At 40.0% G+C, this 22,740-nt stretch overlaps 5 protein-coding genes across 8 annotated transcripts in view; 1 reads left to right on the top strand and 4 right to left on the bottom strand.

The window, feature by feature from the left end:
• Positions 1 to 2,493: 2,493 nt before the first annotated feature.
• On the bottom strand, positions 2,494 to 6,304 carry sar1aa (secretion associated, Ras related GTPase 1Aa). Of its 3 annotated transcripts, XM_034570640.1 has the most exons (8): positions 6,211 to 6,299; positions 5,399 to 5,467; positions 4,928 to 5,047; positions 4,426 to 4,491; positions 3,323 to 3,426; positions 3,089 to 3,220; positions 2,855 to 2,989; positions 2,494 to 2,775 (listed from the first exon to the last, which is right to left on the bottom strand). In XM_034570640.1, the coding sequence occupies exons 2-7, from the start codon at positions 5,454 to 5,456 to the stop codon at positions 2,873 to 2,875; spliced, it is 597 nt and encodes a 198-aa protein (XP_034426531.1). In that variant the 5' UTR covers positions 5,457 to 5,467; positions 6,211 to 6,299; the 3' UTR covers positions 2,494 to 2,775; positions 2,855 to 2,872. The 3 variants fall into 3 exon arrangements, with proteins under 3 accessions (XP_034426531.1, XP_034426530.1, XP_034426529.1); XM_034570639.1 differs by having other exon boundaries at positions 2,494 to 2,989; positions 5,399 to 5,473; positions 6,215 to 6,304; XM_034570638.1 differs by having other exon boundaries at positions 2,494 to 2,989.
• An 885-nt stretch (positions 6,305 to 7,189) lies between these two features.
• Positions 7,190 to 10,907, bottom strand: ppa1a (inorganic pyrophosphatase 1a). The gene is made up of 11 exons (XM_034570636.1): positions 10,555 to 10,907; positions 10,038 to 10,102; positions 9,386 to 9,439; positions 9,089 to 9,208; positions 8,904 to 8,990; positions 8,694 to 8,820; positions 8,461 to 8,588; positions 8,165 to 8,250; positions 7,951 to 8,020; positions 7,509 to 7,548; positions 7,190 to 7,421 (listed from the first exon to the last, which is right to left on the bottom strand). The coding sequence occupies exons 1-11, from the start codon at positions 10,613 to 10,615 to the stop codon at positions 7,393 to 7,395; spliced, it is 867 nt and encodes a 288-aa protein (XP_034426527.1). The 5' UTR covers positions 10,616 to 10,907; the 3' UTR covers positions 7,190 to 7,392.
• Positions 10,908 to 12,381: 1,474 nt separating this feature from the next.
• Positions 12,382 to 14,888, bottom strand: lrrc20 (leucine rich repeat containing 20). The gene is made up of 5 exons (XM_034570641.1): positions 14,752 to 14,888; positions 13,707 to 13,790; positions 13,295 to 13,444; positions 12,951 to 13,118; positions 12,382 to 12,853 (listed from the first exon to the last, which is right to left on the bottom strand). Exons 2-5 carry the CDS (start codon positions 13,774 to 13,776, stop codon positions 12,693 to 12,695), a joined length of 549 nt encoding a protein of 182 aa, XP_034426532.1. The 5' UTR covers positions 13,777 to 13,790; positions 14,752 to 14,888; the 3' UTR covers positions 12,382 to 12,692.
• Positions 14,889 to 14,930: 42 nt separating this feature from the next.
• The window catches only part of pald1a (phosphatase domain containing paladin 1a), a 53,051-nt gene continuing 45,241 nt past the window's right edge, over positions 14,931 to 22,740 (top strand). Inside the window, exons 1-2 of one of the 2 annotated variants that reach the window (XM_034570628.1) lie at positions 14,931 to 15,027; positions 21,617 to 21,869. In XM_034570628.1, the coding sequence (XP_034426519.1) occupies positions 21,739 to 21,869 (131 nt within the window). In that variant the 5' untranslated portion in view covers positions 14,931 to 15,027; positions 21,617 to 21,738. Of the gene's footprint in view, positions 15,028 to 21,616; positions 21,870 to 22,740 lie in introns of those variants that run through there. The other variant, XM_034570630.1, reaches the window with a different exon arrangement.
• ndr2 (nodal-related 2) lies at positions 16,619 to 20,385 on the bottom strand. The gene is made up of 3 exons (XM_034570644.1): positions 20,105 to 20,385; positions 17,825 to 18,609; positions 16,619 to 17,330 (listed from the first exon to the last, which is right to left on the bottom strand). Exons 1-3 carry the CDS (start codon positions 20,367 to 20,369, stop codon positions 17,178 to 17,180), a joined length of 1,203 nt encoding a protein of 400 aa, XP_034426535.1. The 5' UTR covers positions 20,370 to 20,385; the 3' UTR covers positions 16,619 to 17,177.

Raw genomic sequence — 22,740 nt, 5'->3', positions numbered from 1 at the left:
ACACACAGACACACACACACACACAGCTACACAGGACCTATATTTCCAGTCGGATTACTTTTATTGAAAACCACAGATCACTGTCCTCTGCTTCCTCATGTCAAAGAATGTGGCACAACTACGTTTCATTCGCAACTTGAAAATCTGTATTTTGTGTTTCTTAAAAAAATAGAACAACGTGTGCATTACTTGAAGTTCTGTGTGTATACTTGAATTCACATTGTAATTTTTTTTTTTCTTTCTATGAGAATATCGTTGCCATGTCTTCATTCATGCTATCGATGGGCCAGACGTTTGGTTGTTTTTAGTATTGCATGTTAGTAACATAAAGAATGTACTTCTAGGCTGAGCACTTTACTAATAAAGGCACCGGGAGCCAAGCTTGTGTTGTTGATTTGAATCTTTTCTCGCTGTTTCAGGGTTGAGATTTATCATCCGGGGGAGGAATTAGGTTTTCGCGGCGGCTGTGCCACTGAAGTCACGCACCATTTCCCTCCTTAAAGAAAGGAACACTGAGCTGAGGTGGGGAAACTGAATGAATCTGGGAGATAAAGGCTCCTCACTTTGCTCCGGAGAGGAAATGTATCACCATCTGCAGCTCTTTCACCGCCGAGGATCAATATTTTAAATTTAGCTTGTGAGCTAAAAACAGATTTTCAGCATAAAGGAACCAGCCTTGTTTTCACTGATCCTACGTTCTGTGGAGTAATATGTTTATGAAGCATAAGCTGGGTGAGCGAATACTAATATTTCGCAGCACAGAACTACTTCCTCGTGACCTTTGGCTCCTGCCCCTGGCGTGTGGAGCTCTGATTGCTGAAGGCTTTTACAGCCACGACTGCAATTACATGTGATTGTGTTTAATAAGGTGTTAACGAAAAATGATTTCACCGTCGGCTACGATCACGGCGGTGGAATAGAAATGAGGAGGTTGGAGGCTCCAGACTTTCCTCTCAGATGAGATACGGGTGTTTGTTGAGGTTATTTTGGTGCCGAGCTGCCGCCTCATGCTGGAGGAACAAATTACAGCAGGGTTGGCTGCCAAATACTGAGCCACTGAGCAACTGCTACGTGAAGGCAGCACTGGAACATGGGAGACGGAGGATAAATCCTGCAATAAATGGATCTTTACTAGTTTACATGAATACAATTGACAATTGTACAGTTCCAAGTAAATTATTCTTATCAGGCCTACTACTATTGACTAGTGCTACTATCATTAGTATCACTCGTATCATTTTCTTTATACAGTAGTTTAGCCTGAACTAAGGATATAAGCACATAACTGCATGTAAACCACTGCAATAAACAAAAGACCCAGATGAGTCTATAAAAGGTGGATTTTATTACAACATCTCATCTCATGGAGCAAACTACTTCTAGATGTTCTCATTTAAGCTGAAACCATTTGCACAGATACTGTAATTGCTGAAAAAGTTGAACAAATAATTGATATAACTTGATAGGTATAAATAACTAACAGTTCTTTCTGAGGTCAGCCAGAGTATTTACAGTACAAACATTTACATCTGTATTATACATAATTTACAGGAGGAGAACATTAAACAATGATCACACACACTTCTCTTCCTCCTTATCTACTTCCAACTTTTTAATAACGAAGATACAAAGTCATACAAATCATTGTAAACACGTCCGCATGTTTACTCAAAGCAAACATAATTATTAAAGAATATTCATTTACAGGTTTGCAAAGTGCACTCTCATATCTTCTTAGATAGTCAAAAAGTGCATCTGTACCTGCAGGATTTCAACCTTGTACAGCTTACATGCTGATTACATTTACATTACATTACATATATTGCTCTGGAATAAAGGACTTAATCATAAAAAATAAATTAGCCTTGTACTTCAGTCTCTTATTTAAAATATTGCTGCTTCAAATTGGATTTTAATCCACTAACCAACACTCAGTATGAGACACTGTGTTTTATTGCAGAACTAGCTAACACTAATTGAAAGGATGAAAAGGTTTTAATAAACAGACTCAGAACTATGTATGTTCTAACAGTACAGGTTGGTCATTCTTATTTACTGCCTCCGTAAAGCTGCTGAAAGTCACAGAACGTCTGTATGAGCCTCAGAAAAGACGTCTCTCAGTCCGACCAGCGCACCTCAACTTAGCTGCCTTCGCGTGGGAGAAATTAAACTGCCGGAGCCAAGATTAACAAGCCAATTCCACCGGGACACTGAGAGTGAGCCACTTATTAATCACAACACACTCATCAGCAGGCTGCTCAACATGACTCTGTTTACTTCATCGTGTCGGCCTCTGTGGGACGTCACGTCGTCTTCTCAGCTTTTTGGACTCTTAAGGGGATTTGCGTCATTTTGCCTCAGTGAGAAGTTGGATGTCTCCGTTCTAACCCGCCGAAGACATTAGCAAACATCTGTGGCCATTTTCTTTGAGGGCGGTGGCTGCAAATCATTGGATCAAATTAACTTAAATGAGCTGTTTGTCTAGTTAACCGTTTTAAAATCTAAACTATAAACTATAATAAACTAGTTACCACCTTTATCTTCATTCCGCTTCTTAATAAACTCTAACTCAAGCAGTTAAATAATAATTAATGCAACACTGATGTCTATTTATCTACATTCTTGCACAGTGTACGGCTGCACACGTGATGTAATCGCGTACGATGTAATCTAATTAACTTGTCATGCAGCTGGACGACTCTCACATTAACAGTTCACCATGAACCACTTTTAAAAGTTTGCATAGAAACCTTTAAACCCTGAATTAATGCTAAATAAAAGAATTTGCTCCTTATAATGTGATTTGATCGACGTTGGCGAAGAGACAAAGTCGTTCGAACGTGTCGAGAGAATCCCTCCTCAGGCGTGCACGTCAGTCGATGTACTGTGATAACCATCGGAAGCCTTCGCCGTAGCCTTGTTTCTTTAGCACGCTGCACATGAAAATCTCCATCGGTCGAATGTTCAGCTCCTTCAAAGACACGTTTCCCTGTTGGTGACAAAGATAAATGAGGACGACACCAGGACATCTGCCCACACACATGCAGGGATCACGTCATCTCTGAGAATTTAAAGATAAGTGGCCGACCTTTCCTGTGACTTGACCATCAAGAGCAAAAGCTCCTCGAAGTCCTCCTTCGCTGACGGCCTCCGGACGGTCGATTTTATTGCCCAACACCAACATTGGTACATTGCTGATGGTTTCATCCGCTAGCAGAGCCTGGAAGTACGAGAGCAGCGCAATCATCATACTGTAAATCCGGCGTTAACAGACAACCGTCAGTGCTGCGCGACGGGAAGAGCTTGTAACTGTTAATCTTACGTCGAGTTCGGTCTTGGATTCTTGGAGTCTGTCGTGGTCGGCGCAGTCTACGAGAAACACCACTCCGTTTATAGCGGGCAGGTAGTTCTTCCACACTCTCCGTGCTGTAGGAGAAACGGTGAATCAGCAGCAGCTTAGTGGCAGTGAATGAAACTCTCGGCTTGTTTAAATGGAAACTGGAGAAAAATCAATTGTGTCTTTATTGTGTCGTGGCACAATGAACAAACAACTAACTAACTACATACCCACACGGGTTTACTTAATCAGGTTGAAGCTTGGTGGAGTTGTGTTGGGAATTATGTCAAGTCACCAAACTGTATGAATGGCAGTCAGTGAGCCCAAACCTCCCCCAAGGCCCTAAAGTCCCATTAAAAATCAAACAAGCTGCATCAAATTGCATACAAACATAGATATTAGTCCCTGAGAAACTACTCATTCTCTCCATAAAGATCCATAAATTATTTCCTGGGAAAATCTCACACAGTAAATGAAAGAGACAAAACCATTCCTGGATCCGTCCCCATAATTGAATCCGCTCAAACGTGTAATAGCCTCATCATACTCCAAGTGAAAGTACCTCTATGAGACTCTATTTGGACTTGGCGACATAAAAGTGAATTTAGTATTAATGTGAATTCACTGTTTTAACATGCGATTTAAAATACTGTTATAATTATTCCTAAAAACACGTATCCATTCATTTTACACTCTAGTGGATTACTACTCTCTTTTTTCATGCATGTCTTCAGCAGCACATCCTGCCTTTGAGTTCTCTTGTCCCTAACATTTAGGTTTAGTAGCTGCATCTTAGTTGATTCGCATCCTCCTGCAATGTCATCACAACTTGGTGCCACATGTAAAACAGAGACACCAAGTGGCAGCATCAAGAACTGTAAACGTATATGAAAAATATGTGTGGTGGGTTGTGGGTGATGAAGCGATTGCTGTGGTCCGAGAGGATGCTGCTAGTGTGACATCTAGTGGTAGAGAATAACCAGCATGACTTATTTAAAAAGCTTTCACAGACAACAGATGTAGTAACAAAATCTGTAATGTGTTTTTCTTTTATCTGTGTCATTATAGGCGAGAAATGAAGCTCTCACCTTGTACGTGTCCTCCCAGATCAAACGTGGTAAACGTCATCCCAGCGATTGTCAGCTCCTCAGAAGCTTTGGGGGGAAAAGAACAGCATTTTATGCCTTTGATAGTTTGAGCAACACAATACTCACACGATATTGTCACAAGAGTGTGCACAATCGATTACATGTGAAAACTAGCAAAAGGCTGAACCGCTGGAAAGGAAACAGCTCAAGATCTTAAGGTACAAAGAAGGAAAACACCTGTTCCTCAGGATCTGAGCAGATGGTGCCATCACTAATACAGACCTGTAGATTGTTTTGTTTTGCACCAAAAGAACATCACTTCAAAAACAGTGACTTTAAAAGTACTATATTTACAGAAGAGAACAAAATGATACAACCTGAACTATACTATACTATGACGTGGTGTAATATTAACTAGAAACCTGTCCCAACACAGGAACAACTGAGCAAACACACTACACAAATATGGAACACCACAATCTACAGTACAAATTTCTCTTACTCGGATGCAGTGTCGGTACGTGTTGACCGAGTCGATCATCTTTCAACATGTGCAGCAGTGTTGTTTTACCAGCGTTGTCCAGGCCCAGAAACACCAGCTTCCCACTCTTCTTGTAAAGACCTGGGGGGGGGAGAAAATATTTCTTATACCACCAATTCATGACTATAAATTGCTTTTCAGTAACTACTTCATGACACTGCCTGGACCACATGCAACATTTAAATACTGCTTATGTGGAAAGATTCATTCAATAATCTAGAAAACAGTCAATGAATCATTGTCCCTGACCAGACACGTGTGGCTCTTCAACATAGTAAACCAGCAAATTTAAAGGTTATAGAGTCGGTTTGTGTGAATTCCTTTCAGCTAAAATTATGATAATTTATCTTTGTGAACTGGTTGGATTGCTGCATTTATTAAGTTTGGGATTTTAATACTTTTCTATGATTGTTACGTCATTTTTGAACTTACCTAAGAACTGTAAAACGCTACTAAACCCCCTGTAGAGCCAGTCAAACAAAAACGACATCTCGCTGTTCGCTTTGCCTGAGAAAGAAAAAACAGAAAGTGTCGGATTATTATCACAGAATCCTGCTCTGTGAAAAAAATTATAAAAATAAAACAACATATAACAGTATCTCTCACAACTACTATCTTTGTGAAACTTATTATGTTGACGATTAGTTGTTGACATTGTTTGAGAGGTGTAGAATCATTTGAGGGAATACTTTTGTCTTTTCAATATATTTGCTCCTACATGTAAATACAATTTACAGTAATGCAAAGTAATATTTGCATTACTTTGCATCATGGAGGTGATTTAACGTCCTGATGTAACGTGAGAGAACTCTGGTGTCGCAGGTGATATTGTCACCTTTAGGCCAAAAGACCATGTCCATGAATTTCAGTGTCTCCAAACTCTTGTCCTCATCTGCCTGTAGCTAAAAGTAATGTCTTGGTTTTGTCCTCGTTCGACAGCTTCGTGTTCGCTGCGAGCTACGCAGTAGAGAGACACTCACAGTCCCCAGCACTGACACGTTTCTGTCCGTCACTAACAGAGTCTGCAGCCATATTGTCTCCAGTTTCTAATCTTATTTCACCAGGGTTCGTGTTATTCGGCTCCTGTTAGCATTAGCATGTTAGCTGCCGTTAAGAGCTCCGGTGCTTTCCCGGCGCCGGACGCTGCGTCAGGTCAACGTTTGATAACGAGCCGGCTCTGCGTTGAAAGACGTTCGTGTCACAGCGGGTTGTCACTTCGTGGTTTGTTATAAATATTGTTAAACTCACCTCTCGACTCTGAGCTGTGGTGTCAGGTCCGTGGTCTCCTTGGATACAGTCTGTGGGAGGCCCTCTTCTTCGTGGCTTAATTGGCGTCCTGTTCCTCGCAGCAGCGCCCTCCGGTGACGAGAAGCGGTAAATGAGAGACAATCACTCCTGTAAAGTGTGTGTGTGTGTTCCTGTACTTATCCCTTTGTGAGGACCATTTTCAAGAACTGTTACTGAATCTTTTCAATGCAAACATGCACCCGTCACCTTTTATTGTAATTTAACCTTTTTTTTTCTGTAAATGCTTCTATCATACTACAACTGCTGCTGTCTTTAACTGCCATTTACTACATCCTGTGGAAAAATACTTCCCATGAAGTTTTTTTGCACTATTATGTCGTACTGTGTACCGTGTTTTGAGTACTTATTATGTTGCGTACTTATATGTTCAGTTTTTGCAGAGAGAAACAGCATTTTAATCCCGTCTATGTCCTGTACTTATGGCAGAATTGACGATAAAGTTGACTCTGACATGACTTTTGAATTGACTTTGATTTTGGCCGGTTCTCACTTCTTCAAAGGGCTGTTTGAGGGTTAAGACTTGGTTTTAGAGTTAGAATTAGGTTTAGGTTAGGGTTAAGCATTTAGTTTGGATGGTTAAGGTTAGGGTAAGGGGCTAGGGTTATCTCTGCAGACAATGTAGGGACAACCTAAAGCTTTTATCGATCAGATGATTATTCCAAATCATATGATGTCATGCGATTAGTGATGTCACAACCAAGTCAGAATTGACGTCATGCATAGGTAAAAAAAAAATGTTTGGACTATATGGAGGATTATTAGAAACAACTGTGTGTTTCTTGATTTCTCTCTGTTTGTATTTTCCATAAATGAAGCGTTATTCACTTCAGATCAATATTCTCTCATCACATCTGAATGATAATGATGATATGTAATAGTGGCAATTCAATCAATACAATACACTATAGACTGGGCTTCATTGTGGTTTATTATAGTGATCTTTCAAGCTTGAAATTATGGTCTAACAACAACAACAACAAGTGTGAACAGAAAAGCAGGTGAAATGTGACGTCCAGTCTTTCCAGTTCATGTGCTGCTCAGACGAGTCGAAATCAGGCGAAGGACGACAGGAGGCAAGAAAAGCCACATCTTCCTGTTTCTGCTCAGGGTTTTCCTTCCTACTTCTCATAGTAGAACCATTTGTCAACTGAAAAATGATCAGACATGTGTGATTTTCATAGAGTAACAACACAGAGTTGCAGCAAAAAAACAAGTAAATCCACAGAACACCCACCTGAACTTGGAACAGGGTCTTCACCTCCAGGAGCACACGTCTGCGATAGATAGCAAAATCATTAAAGTGTTATGTTCAATTTAGTAAATGCTGTTAAGTGTTTAAGTGTATGTATAAAAGCTGTTTGAAAAAGCTGCCCTGCTCCCCCATCACACTCATTCTGAATGACAAATTTGTTGTTATTTTCATGTTTATTTGAATAAAAGAAAAGAAATTACTGAAAAACAAGTGTTGTACATATCTTAGGGGCAGTTTTCTATTTTGTGAAAGACTTTAAATTAATGCTCTATAAACCAGCACCTGGAGGAAAAGGCCTTCAGCATTTTTCTGTCGCCATAATGATCCTCTGGTGTTTCCCGAGGTCCTATCTGGTTATCGTGTCCACATCAAGGTTGTAGAATTTGAGGCTACTAACAAGAACGTGAAAATAAAACAGACTCACAGATTTAACCGCAGCCTCGGCCTCGCCAGCGGAGCAGCAGAACGGACTGTCAGAGACACTGGTGTTCATGCTGACACAAGAAAGAAATGAAAGTAACTTCAGCTTTAAAAGTGTAACGGACCTAGAAAGGCTTATTTTCACAATGTCTTGTAGCATTTGTCACATTTACTGTCCTCTGTTTACACGATGGAGGATATTCTGACTGGGAACTCACCAGTTTAAGTCGCCAGCACTGGTCTTCTTAGAGATTAGAGCCTTCCAGAACTCATGGGTGCTCTTCACTGTGTTGATGGCGAAGTCCTGTAAGACACAACACATTTCCTTACATGGATCCCATCAATACGCCAGTAAAAATTCAAGTATAAGCTTAGATATAACAGACAAAATTAAGGAATGTAAAAAAATACTCATTATATACCATTTGCGCTTCAAAAAAGGTTTATATAAATGTATGTAAATTTAATATTCGTAAACTTCAATGCAGTATATTTAAATGTAAAAAAGTTTTACCCTGTCCTTGAACTCTCCATTGAAAGCAAACTGGTTTTCAGGTTTCCCATCCGGGACTTTATATCTCTTGAACCAATCAACCGTTGCCTCCAGATATCCAGGCTTAAGTTTTCTCACATCATCGATACCTGCGATCAATCAAGAAATGATCAGATTAAATACAGAATTAAGTGGAATGTGATGAATGGCATCATGGGAAAAAAAAACTCTATACAATAGACGATAATTCCTACTGTTGAAATCGGCGGCTTCAGGGTCCTCAGTGTTGATGACAATGACCTTCCAGTCTGTTTCACCCTCGTCGATCAAAGCCAGAGTTCCCAAAACCTTCACTTTGATTATTTCTCCTTGTGAGCAAACCTAGGAATCAAAGATGTGTATTTTTGTTTTCCTGCAAACACTTTAATTATTGTCTGTGAGCTCAATATCCATAACTTCAGTACCTTATTTCCTATGTCACATATATCAATAGGATCATTGTCTCCACAGCATCCTGTGTCACCGTCCTCGTGGTTGGGGTCTTCCCACGTCTGTCGACAGGGAAAGCAAAGTGAGATGTTGGATGGAGCAGAGGCACAGTTTAGTTTGATGTCACCTAAAAAAAGATCTGAGTTTGAGTTGGACCTGCCTGAGGAATAGCTCCATAATTCCAGATGTAGCCTTTGTGAGGAAACACGTTGGCCACGTAACGGAGGTTCCCCTTCTTCAGGTCTTGTTTCAGTGGGTTCAGTGGATCTTTGGTGGCAATCTGAGAAACGCAGGCAGAAATAAAAAACTGACGGAAACCTGAGAAATGCCAGTACAGACTTATTAATCTATGATTATTAGTTATTTTGTAAGGTATGTACGAACTGAAAACAAGGACAAAACATGCAATAAAAATGATGAGTTGGCCAAAATATATTAATACATAAACAGTATATACCTCCATCTTTGCATTAGTCCACCTTGGAACCTCCACAACAGCGTGAAAAATGTCCTGCAAGATGATCATAAATACACTTCAGGCAGACAACTCATGTTTGAAATGATTATTGCAGGAAAAACATAGTGTTTTACTTCTTGGATCCGACTTCATCACTCCCCAAGATATGATAAGTATGATGGAGGGATGAACTAATATTTATAACCGTACAGACCAGTGATTTGCAGCACTAAATTTGTATCGACCCCAAACCTGAGCAATACTGAAAGGAGTCGCTACTGTCAATAAAAACCTGTAGTTATTAGCAGTGAGATAGTTTAACAGGACAATTGACTTACTGCCAACGTGACAAAACTATTTTCACATATGACCCACAACAGGCACATTATGGGCTCTGATGTGAACCGTTCTATTTACAGGTAGATTCACTGAAGTTCATCTAGGAGGCCCCTATAGGTTGTGTTGAGGGAAAAACATCCATCCACCATTGAAGAGAAACAGACTCTAGAGTTTACTCCATCATTCTGCGCATCAGCCTCCAAAAGCCAAACAATAATCTATCGTGATGTACTTGTATGTGTAACCTTTGCATTGAAAACCCTAGATGGAACCAATGTGTCTCTTTTTCATTCAATAGACACATGACGCTCACCTCAGCTTCATTTGCGTAGATGGGAATGTCATGGAACGGAGAGATGTATTCACCCTCAGAGTTTTCTATGTCAGGGGAATGGACATTTCAGCTCTTATTCATTTAAACGTCATTATTACTACTGCTACTCCTACTCCTACTACTAGTACTACTACTACTACTACTACTACTACTCCTACTACTTCCACTACCACTACCATTACTCTGCCTCCTTCTCCTCCTCCTCCTCCTCCTCCTACTACTACTACTACTAATCATATTTTACATAGGTTAAAAACAGAGATAAACAAACTGTGTGATCCCTTTATAAAGCTCCATAATTTCTTGTCACAGAAATGTTAAACTTAATGTTTGTTCAATTTAAAGTGAACAAGTTTTAGTATAACACAATTGAAAGAATCCAATTGATGTATATTTTGAGTTATTCAACAATTTTCTTTTTCCAATGTTATTCAAGCAACTATAACACAATGTGGGAAGGGATTTTTTCCTAAGTAATAGTTAGTGGCTTGCTTACTGAAGAACACCCTGTGGTCCTGGGTGTTGGGTCGGCCCCTCTCCTCGGTGCTGAAGCTCATCTCTGTTGTTGGTTTCAAACTCTCGCTCTGTTGGTTCGAGGACTGTTTCAGGAGGACTAAGCAGCTGAGTGACAGGCAGTCATTGAGCCAGAGGGGCAGACATGCGCAGTGATTAAACCCAAACGCTAGAGAGCTGCTGGATGAGGAGTGTGAAGACCAATCTGGTTTCTGTCTGCTCTCTTTACACTCACTGGATTCTCCTCACATCAGCTATTGGCGTCTGTAGCTAAGAATTTCTCAGAGTACCACTTATCAAGGTTTCTACAATCTGCGCCTGCTAAGTGATTGTTTTCCTCCATTTCCCCTGAAGTGCAGCTGAGGCACTGGAGAGTTCCTTTTAAGACCAAAACAGATGGAGCTGACTGGCGTTAGCTGTAAACCGATTAACGAAGCAGGATTAGCTGCTGTGCCCGTGTCGTGACTTCTTGCCTCCACAGTGTCACTGTAACTATTTGATAACACACTTATGAGATACATTAAGACACAATCTGAATTTTAAAAAACATTTAACTTATTTTTTTGATGCTCAATATTGGCATTTTATAAGACCTGTTGAATAACACCGAAACCAAATAAATCAGTTTAGTTGTCTTTCACTTTTAGCTGTTGTTTCAGTCTTATTATTTGTTATATCAAAAGAAGACATAGGTCTGTACCAACTGCAATATATTCATACAATTTAGAATCTAGTAAAACAAATACACACTAATTTAACAGATTTGTTTGCAGATTTAGGCCAGAAGTAGAAGCATAACAAGCAACCAAAGGCGGACTAAGAGAACAATTAATACTTACAATTTATTTTTATCACTTACACTTTTTCAGATTTGATCAAATATTTATGATTATATTGTTTTATATCTCTATTGTTCTCACGGTGATATATTGTGTGCAATGGGCTATTCTGTACCAAATCTATTCATTTAAAGTGTATGCATCTACCAGTAGTAGCGCTTGTATTATGACTTACTATTCTATTCTATTCATTAACACATGGACAGTTATGTCTGTAAATATGCTGTTTGTTACAAGAATAAATGATCATATATAAGCTACTTATTTGGGGAAATAAATAAATATTTAGCGTGAATAGAGAAATGCCTCCCAGTCATTAGTGAATTTCTGATATCTCATGATCATAATGGCCACCAGCCTCTTCTTGTGAACGGTATCAGCCCAAACATCAGCTTCAGTGAACCCGACTCTGCGGTGCTGCTATTTATAGAACGTCTGCAAACTAAAAATACTTCTAATCACTCACCTACGGACCGGTCTGTGTCATCTGCAGCCTGCACCACAGATGGAGGATTTAAGAGCGACTTAAACATGTCTCTAAGGTGACCAGGTCGCATCAGAAGTGAACATTTTGGTGCAAGTCACCACAGTAAATCCATGTTTATGTAGAAATCACAGGGCATTATTTCATGTTTTTGAAATTATTGGAGACTCGTATGATTTCTTGCATCATTGGCTAAGCTTCAAATCTATTCCTTTAGACTTCATCATCAAAAGAACTTACATTGTTGATTCTCAGGGAAGCCACTTGTATTTTAGACCTATAGCAGCACTGACTTTGTACATTTACTTTTGGATTTTGCACTGTTGGTTGTAAGAAAACTAATTGGAAGGACGTCATCTTTGGCTAAAGGAAGCATTTTACTATTCTGACATTTTGTAGAGTTTACAATAATTTGTTTAGCAAGAAGAAAAAAAATCCCTTAACAGTGATGACATCAGGTAAATAACAAAGAGAACTATGTAGTTTATTGTTTAAAGGCTTTAATTGGAAACTTTTTTCATACTATCAAAAGTAATAAATAATTGCAAGTATCTCAAATAAGAAAAAAGATCAAATTGTGTATAATGATCATCTCCAAATATCCACTCAACCCTTTGTGGTTCATACAGAGAGGACGAAGTAAACACCACACTCGAGTGAAGAGGATTCCATCCTTACACACGTCTGTTTTCTTCCTTCTTGTACAGCATTGTGATGTCTTCAAGTTTTATTTTTTTCTCATCTCTCAGGCACAAGGAGGCATCCCACTGAAGCAGTTAGAGGCACACAGCATGCAGTCTAAACGTGGTTTACAGAATCGTTTAGGGATTCTGTTGTGGACAAAATGTCAAATTTATGTGGAGACTGCAGAGCAGACCGAGTGCTTGAGTCCAGGGGGTTTGAATTCATGTTTATCCACTTTAGTGACGGCATGTTGTACAACTTCTCCAAAGGAATTTCTGTAGAAAAACATGTATAAACACAGCATAAATGAACGCTTAAAATATACAAATCCTTCTCTTATACGTGCGACATGTTCCAGAATGTTATTATTACCAGTGATGCTGTTTCCCTCCAGGTTAATCCTCTCCAGTGAGACTATCTCAGTGAGCTTATCAGGGAAGGTGGAGAAGCGGTTATTGGCCAGATCGATGCTGGTCAAATGTACCATTTCTCCCACGGCGTCGGGCAGCTTGGTGAGGACGTTACCGTGCAGGTCCAGCTCTGTGAGGCAGGTCAAAACACGAGTTAATCGAGGGGTCGCGGATCTTTTTCTGTCACAGTATGAAAACATCATGCCAACATATGTGAGGTACACAGCAAGTGAGAAGAACGGTGTACGAATGCACAATCTTTTCTTCTATGAGTCAAATAGCTGTGGTGTATTCATTATCCACTACCTCTGAGCTGAGTGAAGGTTGAGAACAACTTTCTGGAAACGGACTTCAGCTCATTGTCAGCCAACGTGACAACGCGGATGTTATCGGCCACATTCCTCAGGACCTTGAACACACCGTCTGGGAAAGAGATGAGCTTGCACTTGGACAGATCTGCAGAGAAGGATTAAAATGTTATTAAATGGTTGTGAAGCATTAACATAGTGTTGTTAAGTTACATTTTTACAATTAAACTTGAGCACAAAAAAAATATCGAAGTCTCTGTCACCACCCGCTGGTGAAATCTGAAACAGCATCCAGTAGAAATGTGAATCAGAGCTGTTCATTCATTCACATGCTGGGAAACTGTAGAGAGAGAGAAAGAGAGAAAGCGAGAGAGACAATAGAAGAGAAATATGTGTGAGGAGAATCTTACCCAAGTTATCTCTCCCCTCCTCTACCGTTGCATTAACCCTCCGGGCCACGTTTGCAACTGCCTCAGCCATTTTCACAGCGGTACCTTACAAGTGAGATGTAAGACGGTCAATGAAAAATAACACAATATTATTACAGATGTTTTCCACTTCACACTGGTATACTTAGTCAAAAATAAGTTAGGGATGTTTGCGTTCTTAGACTTTGGTTTTATTATGCACATCATTAATGACAGAATGAATAATGTATTGGCATCTGACAACGAGGGAGTACACACTGTAAGCCAATTTCCTTACTGGCAGTGAATATCAATACTTTACATACACTTTAATAAATTAGATTCAGAAAATACCAATTCATTAAATAGTATGAATTTCAGAGTAAAAGCCAGCAAATAATACACACTCATGCAGTCAAGTATTAAAAGTATACATAATAAGATATACTAATTTTGAGGAAAGGCCCAAATTGTGATGTTTTTATGGTTTATGGGCTGCAACCATAGATCATAATGTCCATTACCAATGTAACTGATCGATTGATCATTTAGACTTTAACATGTCAGATGTTCAAATGTTTAGTTTACTCAGACAGAGTTAGTGACTATTTGGTTTATTTCTTTGGAAAATGACATCGACGATTAATCGATTATCAAAACAGTTGCCAATGTGATTTCCCTGGAGATCCACTAATCGACCACTCAGTCGGAGGAGCTCTAAGACAAACTAAACTAAATAACATGTAACTTCCTTTAAAGTCTCAGTTCAAACCCGCAAACGCTATTGTGAGCCTGGTGTTTCACTACAGTCGTTATTAAAACGTATTAGAGCCTAAACATGGACATAACATCACAAGTAAGCTAACTGACACTGACCACACACGTTAGCTTCTGAAGAGCCACATTATATGAATCGTTAAGTGTAGAGTTAACACAATCTAAGCTTTAGATTTACTCTCCCAGTGTCAGACTCAAACAAACTGAGCCCGATGAGACATTATCTCTTTCGTGTTTCATTAAAAAAAAACCACCACACGAAGTAACTCACCCGCACCAGCAGCTGCTGCTACAACAGCTGCCTGCTAACGTTAGCTGCGGCTAGCTAACGTCAGCTAACGTTAGCCACACAGCGGCTCGAACTCGGTGACTGTGTATTTTTAGCTCTCGGATGTGACAGTTCAGCTGAAAAAGCCACGACACCCCCGAGGAAAGTGAAACCCCCCCCCGTAACCTCCTGTCATGGGGAAGCGACTGTGTGAGAGCCGCTGCTGCTGTGCTACGTGGGTTAGCATGAGTTAGCTTGAGGCTGCTAGCAGGAAGCAGGGTGAGTGTCAGTGATGGAGCAAAGATCTTTATGTAGAGGTGGACTGAGCTGAGCCAAGAAACATTTAGTAAAGCTGCAACTTAACACGTTTAATATTATAGTTATGAGTATTGACATGTTATTATTTTCATATCTGACTTTTGGTTATTAAAATGGGAATATTCTGACACTTTAAACACATGTAGTAAATATCTGCAACTATTGTTTTATGATCCATGTAGGCTGCAACTATCCCCTTAGTTTTCACATCACTAGTTTTTGATTATTAAATAACTGTGAGTCCCTTAAATGTCAAAATAAGTTTTTAAAGTTTTTGATTGACCACATTTATGTGTTTAAATGCCTTGTTTTGTGTGACACAGTCCCAAACCCAGTTATATTCAGTTTATGATGATATATGATTAACAAGAGTATAAGTCATCATATCTGAGGTCATCATATCTGAGAGGCTAAAACAAGAGGATGATTGACAGTTTTCATTATATTTGCTTGAAAAATAACAATGAATCAGTTATCTAAATAGTTTTTATATCAACTAACTAATCAATTAACAGACTTCCAGCCCTATAAGCAATTTACTAACAATATAAAAGTTTAGTCAGTTAACAGAATAATTTCTGATTTAATTTTCCTGTTGATTCACTAATCATTGCAGCTCCAATATATTTTTAATAATTAGAATTATTATAATGAGGCTGACATTGTTGTCTTACCTTTGAGTCCTGGTCCACTACTCCCAGTTTGACCACTGCCATGGTCGTGACTCTGGCAAATTCCTGGTGAGTCAGTGTATTTTCAAAGGATTTTTACCACAATGAGCCCTGTGGCCTCAGAGGAATAGTTTAGCATTGTCACAACAAGCAGCCACTTCACAGTATTTGCTGGATATCTGGCAATGAATCAAATGCTTTAAAAAGTGTGAAACTAGAAAAGTCCACCTTTTTTACTTGTCCTTTGCATTGCACACAGTAGTGCAGGTAAATGTGCCAGCAAGGTTCCAAGTATGTTGTTTCATGACAACAATCCTCACAGCTCAGACTGGATGTCACAGCAGAACTATCTATTTTTCAAACCTTCCTTTAAACACTATGCAACTTTTTAAACTTGGAATAGGGAGAGTGGTCCTGCGTAAATTGTAATAATCAGGCCCGGCTAGTTCAAGAGCAATGCCAAACTGTCGATCAGTTAAAAAGACTCAGAGGCCATTAAAAAACAGTGTTTATCTCCAATATTCAGCGAGGAAACCTTTAAAAATTAAGAATTCTAAACAGAGTTCAGTGTATTTGTAACAGTGGCAGCTCTTCTGTTTCATTTAGCTGGGGATCATGAGGAATATCCACTGTTCAGTTGTGTTTGGGTTCAGTGAGTGGGAATATGCAGGCAGAGCTACAGTCAAGAGATTTACTCTTTTCCTCTATTAGCTGTAGAGGGCGCTGTTGCCCAGTAAAAGTTACACAGTGTTGCTTTAACAAATTTCTAATTTTAAATGTGGTCCAAACACGAACCAGAAATAACTGAATAAGATGATTGAAATCAGGAAACGTGTGATCAAAGAATGAGTGAGAGTCAATGCTCTTTCAAAGCGAGACAGTGTTTGATACTTTTTGATTGGTCCAAAAAAAGGTTAAGATTTGATATTGATCCCTCGTACTGGTTAAATTGAATGAGGAACAGGTCTACTAATATATAACTTTACTAGACTCACATGCCAAAAAAGTAAAGTAAAATACATACTCCATGTGCAAAATGTACATAAATACACATTAAAAAAAAATATTTACAATAAATATACATTAATTTACAGTTACTCACATGGTAGTTTACAATAAAACAGTGCTGGAATATTCAATAACGTTGCCATCTCATGTTTACATTGACCAAATTGATAAGTTAAGGAGAATAACCTTTGACCTCGTATTGTTGAGTTTGTGTTTCAGCACATGTTCTCCTTACAAACCAGAGCCCACATCACAAATTAAAGTCACGCCTCTTTACAAGCTGTAGATCGGCTACAATCTCACCGTGTACAGTGACAAATGTCAAAGAGCTTTACCCCCGTTTGGTTAAGTGTTTTCTATTGTTTCTCAGACATTTTTGCTGTTGTGCTGCTCAGCAACACAGGTTATGCCTGGAGCTGGTGGACGCAGCCGTCACTGGCAGCCGCACTCGTCCACGATCATGTCTTCGTGGTGTCGAAGGAGCATCTCTCCGTTCTCGTAGTACAGCATGCTCAGCGGGCTCATTTTGGTCGGGGCGCAGCAGGGCGATGCCACTCTGTCGGGGTGGTAATGTTTCAGTAAACTCTGGAAAAGGAAGAGACAAAAACAAGGATTTTAGATGCGTAACGCTCAGGTTCTGGAAACAGAGACACTGAGACAATCAAATACTTAATTTTATGTTGATTTACGAGTTCTAGGTCAGTGAATGTTTTGTGACTGTTAACATTTAAATTGTTATTGTTTTGTCTATTGAAATAAGGCGGGAAATACATAGCTCTTCATAAGCAGTCGAATAATAATAAGTCAATACTTTAAAACTCAAAGATAATCAGTTTGATGTCAGATTTGACAAAGAAAAGCATAAAATCCTCACACACATAGTTTTACACGTCCATATCTATCATTAAAGTTTTTTTTCATGTCCCATTTTCAAGCATTACGCTGCATTCCTGTCATTGTACACGTCACCTCCTGACCCTTTGAATAGTGAAACCAGTTCAACATAGTCTTTTCAAATACTCTACTATCTTTATTATAAATAATAAAAGTCATCTCTGCATGAACACTGTAAAACTCACCTGCATGTAAGCATGATTTGTTGGATTGAGGTCTTCTCCCAGAGGACCAGGGCAGGAACCCTCACAGCGGTAGGCGTTGTACCTCTTCGGAAATATGATCCAGGATCCCCAACCTATTTGATTAAAGTCCACATGCAGGTCGACCCTGCGACATAGAGTTTTTTCACTCCCTCTCTTGGACACCTGTGGGCCTCTCGCTGTCGGTTCTCTCTGGCCCCGTTTGCTCCTGCGCCTCTTTGGCCAGCGAGCCTTTTTGATTTCAGCGGGGGACAAGAACTTGGATTGCTCAGCTGTGTGAAGTAAACTTGCTTTGGCCTTTGAGTTTTCGCCCGAGCCAGTGCGCGAAAAGATGACCAGCAAGGCTCGGTCACTAACTTCCGGATCTCTCCTCGGGCTCGCCACAAAGACGGGCTGGTCGGGAAGCGACAGGCCTCTCTTTGACTTCACCGCCTTCTTCCTTCTTGACACCCTTTTGTGTTGAATCCTCACCGTCGACCTCTGCCTGAGCCAGTCCAAGAGGAGACTTGTCATGTTGAACACTTTCCAGCTCTGTGATGACGTGACCAGTGATGACTCTCCGAGCAGCCCCACCAGCTGCTCTTCATGGCAGCCCTGCTGCGTATGGCATGCCTGGCCGTTCTGGTGATAGACCTCTACAGAGATGTTGTAATCGCTCGTCGTCCGAGGAAGCCGGATTCTCAGCTCTGCCGCTTGGATCCGTTTGTCGGCCAGCAGGTTGTGGAGGTCGAAGGTCGCAACACAGCGCCTGTGTCTGTACGTCAAACCTAATAAAGAGAAGAGGGAGATTAGTATCATTCAGGACTCAGGATTATCTTCAAATCAAGATAAATATCCAAATCATGACTCGTATTTTACACTGATTGGAAAATGTGCCACTGAGCTTTACAGTGAAAGCCACCTGTGCTCTCTGTGAAAATGAAATAAGACAGTTGTTGGACCAACTTGAAAAAAGACTGAAATTGGTATTAAACAAGTTTGTTTAACCTAAATTTAACAAATTATTCACAGTTGATAACTTTAATTTGAATCTTTTTTTTTTTCAGAAGTCATTTTTAAACATTTTTCTGTGTTTATTTAAGTTCTCATCTCTTTCAACGATGTAAGACCTATTCTTGGAAACAGTAGTTAGTAATAAAACAGGATATATCTGCTGGTTGATCATCAAACTAAAATATGTGCTATATTGGGTGAAATTGAACCCTGGAAATTTAAGTTAATATCTATATAATAATAACAGTTTAATATGTTTACAATAATGATGGTTGCTATTATGCTTTGTGGTATTTATAAGTCAAATTGCTTCTTTTGTTTTGCAAAGTGAGATATTTAAATTAAATTCTATAATCAATGCACAATATAATTGCTTTTGATAACTTTTAATCTACTTCCAAGATCAATGATTGATTGATGGGGATTATCAAAGGTGCACGATGTAAGTAAATCCACTGAGAAATAATCCAGCCATTGTTCCAGTCGGGGGGCAACATGTGCTGCGCCCACATCTGTATAATGGGGGGGTGGTGGTCATTGTGATTCAGTGAACAGGTGTGGTTCCAATTCATCTAAAGGATTAAAGCATTTTAAACATTTAACTTGCGCCTCGTTCATGCACATTGGCCAATTTATCTTGATCAAAAGTGCCAACCACCCCTCGTTTATTAATCCACTCAAACCAAACACCGGGTCGAAACCAATCATTTAACACATCCCTGCCTGCATGTATGTCCTGTCCCCCGGCTTCTGCATATCCTCCGTCGGTCAGACACACAGGTAATAAGTCCCACACCTCCAGTTGTTGGCTGCTTGTGCCACCGTTAAATCCCCCCCGAGCTCTAATCTAATCAAGACAAGTGTGAAGAAAGAACTGAGGGAAGTTGTTGATTTGACCCAGCGAGGGATTTGTATAGGGGGATGTCTGGCAGAGCTGCCTAATCAACATCACCTATTTAAGAAAAAAGAGGTTTGCTTTGAGAATTAGACAGAAAAGCGGCCTTTTCACACGCTGATCCCTGCGTGCTTATCCACCCCCCGAGTGGGATGTGGATTCAAACCCTCTGAGGTCGTCTGGCGCGCAGCTTTGACAGGACAACGCTTGAGCCATAAAGGAATAAAAAAAAAAAAAAAACATTTAAAAGCCTCTCGAGTGAGCAAAGCAAGAACAACCTCCATGCACAGGCTAAATGAAGAAAACTCTCCGTTATTTTGTCTCCATCCTCATCTATCACCCATGCGTAAAATCCTTTGGAGAAGCGGTCTTACTTTTGGCCATCACGCTCTTCACGGTGTCCGCCTGCCTCGCTGCGTCCTGCTCCGCGGTGTCCAAGGGCCGGGAGAAGTTCGCCTTGAAGTTCCTGTAGAGGTGCACCATGTAGGTGGGCAGGTGATGCCCGGTGGATCGGTCCGGCACGGGGAGACGACGCTGCGGCCTCACGTAGACCCCGTCCCTGGATCTGTGGAACCCCTGGGCCAGCAGCACCAGCAGAGATGCGTGCAGCGCGACGCCCAGAGCTCCCAATGAGCGCATGTTTTAGTCCGGTTAATGACAAATTCCTCTGGCTGGTGGATTAGGGGTGTCTTATATACCCTCAGCCACCCCCCTCCATGTTTAACAAGTAGCTGAGAACATTAAAGGAAATTGACATGCGTCCTCAAGACTTGTTACCTGACAGCTCATCATCCATTCACTTGGTAATGAGGCGCCCGGGTGCGTGTTTACAAGACGAGCAACTTTTTGTTTGCTGCCACGATCTTTGGTTCGCCTCTGCAGCCGGACTCCCCATCCGCGGACCAATTGTTCCAGCTATTTGGCTTACACTAATTGTTCGCCTTTCCCAATGTAGTCCACTAAACACTGGAATGGACTGTAGAGAGCTGGGCTTATTAAAGACTAATGAAACAAGACATTAACATAAAACACATGTCAGGTTCACAAATGACACTTCTCTTCAACATGTGTTTTATTGTCTGCACCATATTCTCTCTTGTTCACACAGGCCTACATTATAAAGACATATACGAAATGTGTTGGATAACTTCAGAACAATGTGCAGTTAAGGCTTCACACAAGGTTGGCCTAAAATAAAAGATGAATTTAAAAGTGTAGTGTCGCCCAAACACTCCAGGCTACTGCTAGAATTAATATATTGCATTTGATGAATTGTCTCAATAATAAAAGATTTTGATTTACGATTTTATGATTGTTTTGCTAACACTTCATTTCATGGGTTTATACTTTCCCTGATGTAAAATAGTAAAATACATGTTACAAGTTAAAGTTAACATGACATTCTATTGACCTTATGAATTGTGTACTACAAAAAATAATAAAAGTGAATGAAAGTATTTATTCCACAAATGTAAGATAAGGTAAATGAAAACTTAATATTGACATCAGATTTCCTATCAGGCCCAGCAGGAGAGGAAGTAAACAGGAAACTACTTTATCTCTTTATCAAATGTAACTTCCTGGATTTTCTTATAATATTCATAAAATACGTTTTCATTCTTTTAAAGCTTTAACGGTCTGTACTGCATATTTGGGACCTTGCCATAGCCATATTCTTTATTTATAGTGTTTTGAATTTGCATGAAATTATGCTTATAACATTCCTAAAATATTTTCTACATAAACTTGAATCAGTGGGGCCATTGAAGTTTGAGTGTATATATTGAAGATTACTGTGTTTTTAACCTGTTTTCTGCAGGTATAGAACAGCATTTACTTCATTTTTTTACACTTTAAAACGTTCATATATTTTTTTTATCTCGCAGGGAGCAACCCGAGGATGACCCGCAGCGTGCGCATGCGCCCTGCGTCCTCATCCACACAGGGAAAACGCTTTTCCTCGTAAATCTCCGGAGAAAAGACAGAAAAAGAGGAAAGAAATCAATGGATGTGTTTTCTCCACCGGCACAAAGAGAAAGCGGAGCAGCGCGGATCCATCGCCCACGGCGGCCAACCTGAGCCCAGGAAGCCGCCTCTCTCCGGCTCCGGACGCCTTTTCATCCACCGTGTGCTGAAATGGTGAGTAGCTGCAAAGTTTGCGGTCGTCGCTGCACGATTCACGGCCGATTAAAAGTTCTCATCCACGACGCGTCGGATGCAAAGAGGCCACCAGGTTCTGTGTAGTTGTATCAACATCGCGTTGTGCAAAGAAGCTGCAGATCGGTGTGTTAAAAATGTGAGGTTATTTTAAGTGTTTTTGTGGCTGATTGAGCTTACATGTGCTTGGCACCCCCCCACACACACTCTCCATGCCTGCATTGCATTGTGCTCTGACTGCATCCACTCATTGATTTGCTCTCAGACTGTGATGAAAAATCAAACCCTGTGACCTCAGGTTGGTGCTCATCCGCAGGTAAACACACATAAACAAGCACATAACCACGGATATTTCCATTCATACTTCATTTCCCTGTAAAAACACAAGTTGTTTGCATGTGATTTGTTGTGAAACGATGCAACCAACACTTCCACACATGGAAAACATTAATAACAAATCTATAATTTAGTGATCCAATTATATTTTACGTACTCGTATGTATCAAAATAGTCAACTATTATTCTCATTACTAAAGGAAACTGACAAAAGTGGTGGAAAGGGATGGACACCTACTAAGGGGATCTGTGTACGAAGTTAATTTAGTTAGAAATATAGTTTCATGAACATGCAGGCTCAACTTTACAGTTAAAAACAATTTAATCAACAATCAACAATTCTTATTGGCACTTATTCCAGGTTTAAGTGATACATCTTAAAGCTCTTGTTCTGCAGCAGAAGTTGTTTGTCTAAAGGTTAAAGGTTACCCTCCCAGTTTGGCTTGAATCCACTTGTTGTTATGTTGAAGCTAACTATAAACTATAATATGTCACTCGCTCATAGGTAGAAAACGTA

This window comes from Hippoglossus hippoglossus, chromosome 19 (assembly GCF_009819705.1).
Source record: "Hippoglossus hippoglossus isolate fHipHip1 chromosome 19, fHipHip1.pri, whole genome shotgun sequence".
Lineage (NCBI taxonomy): Eukaryota > Metazoa > Chordata > Actinopteri > Pleuronectiformes > Pleuronectidae > Hippoglossus > Hippoglossus hippoglossus.
Note: the sequence above shows the minus strand (reverse complement) of the source record. Positions and strands in the feature narration are given on the sequence as shown.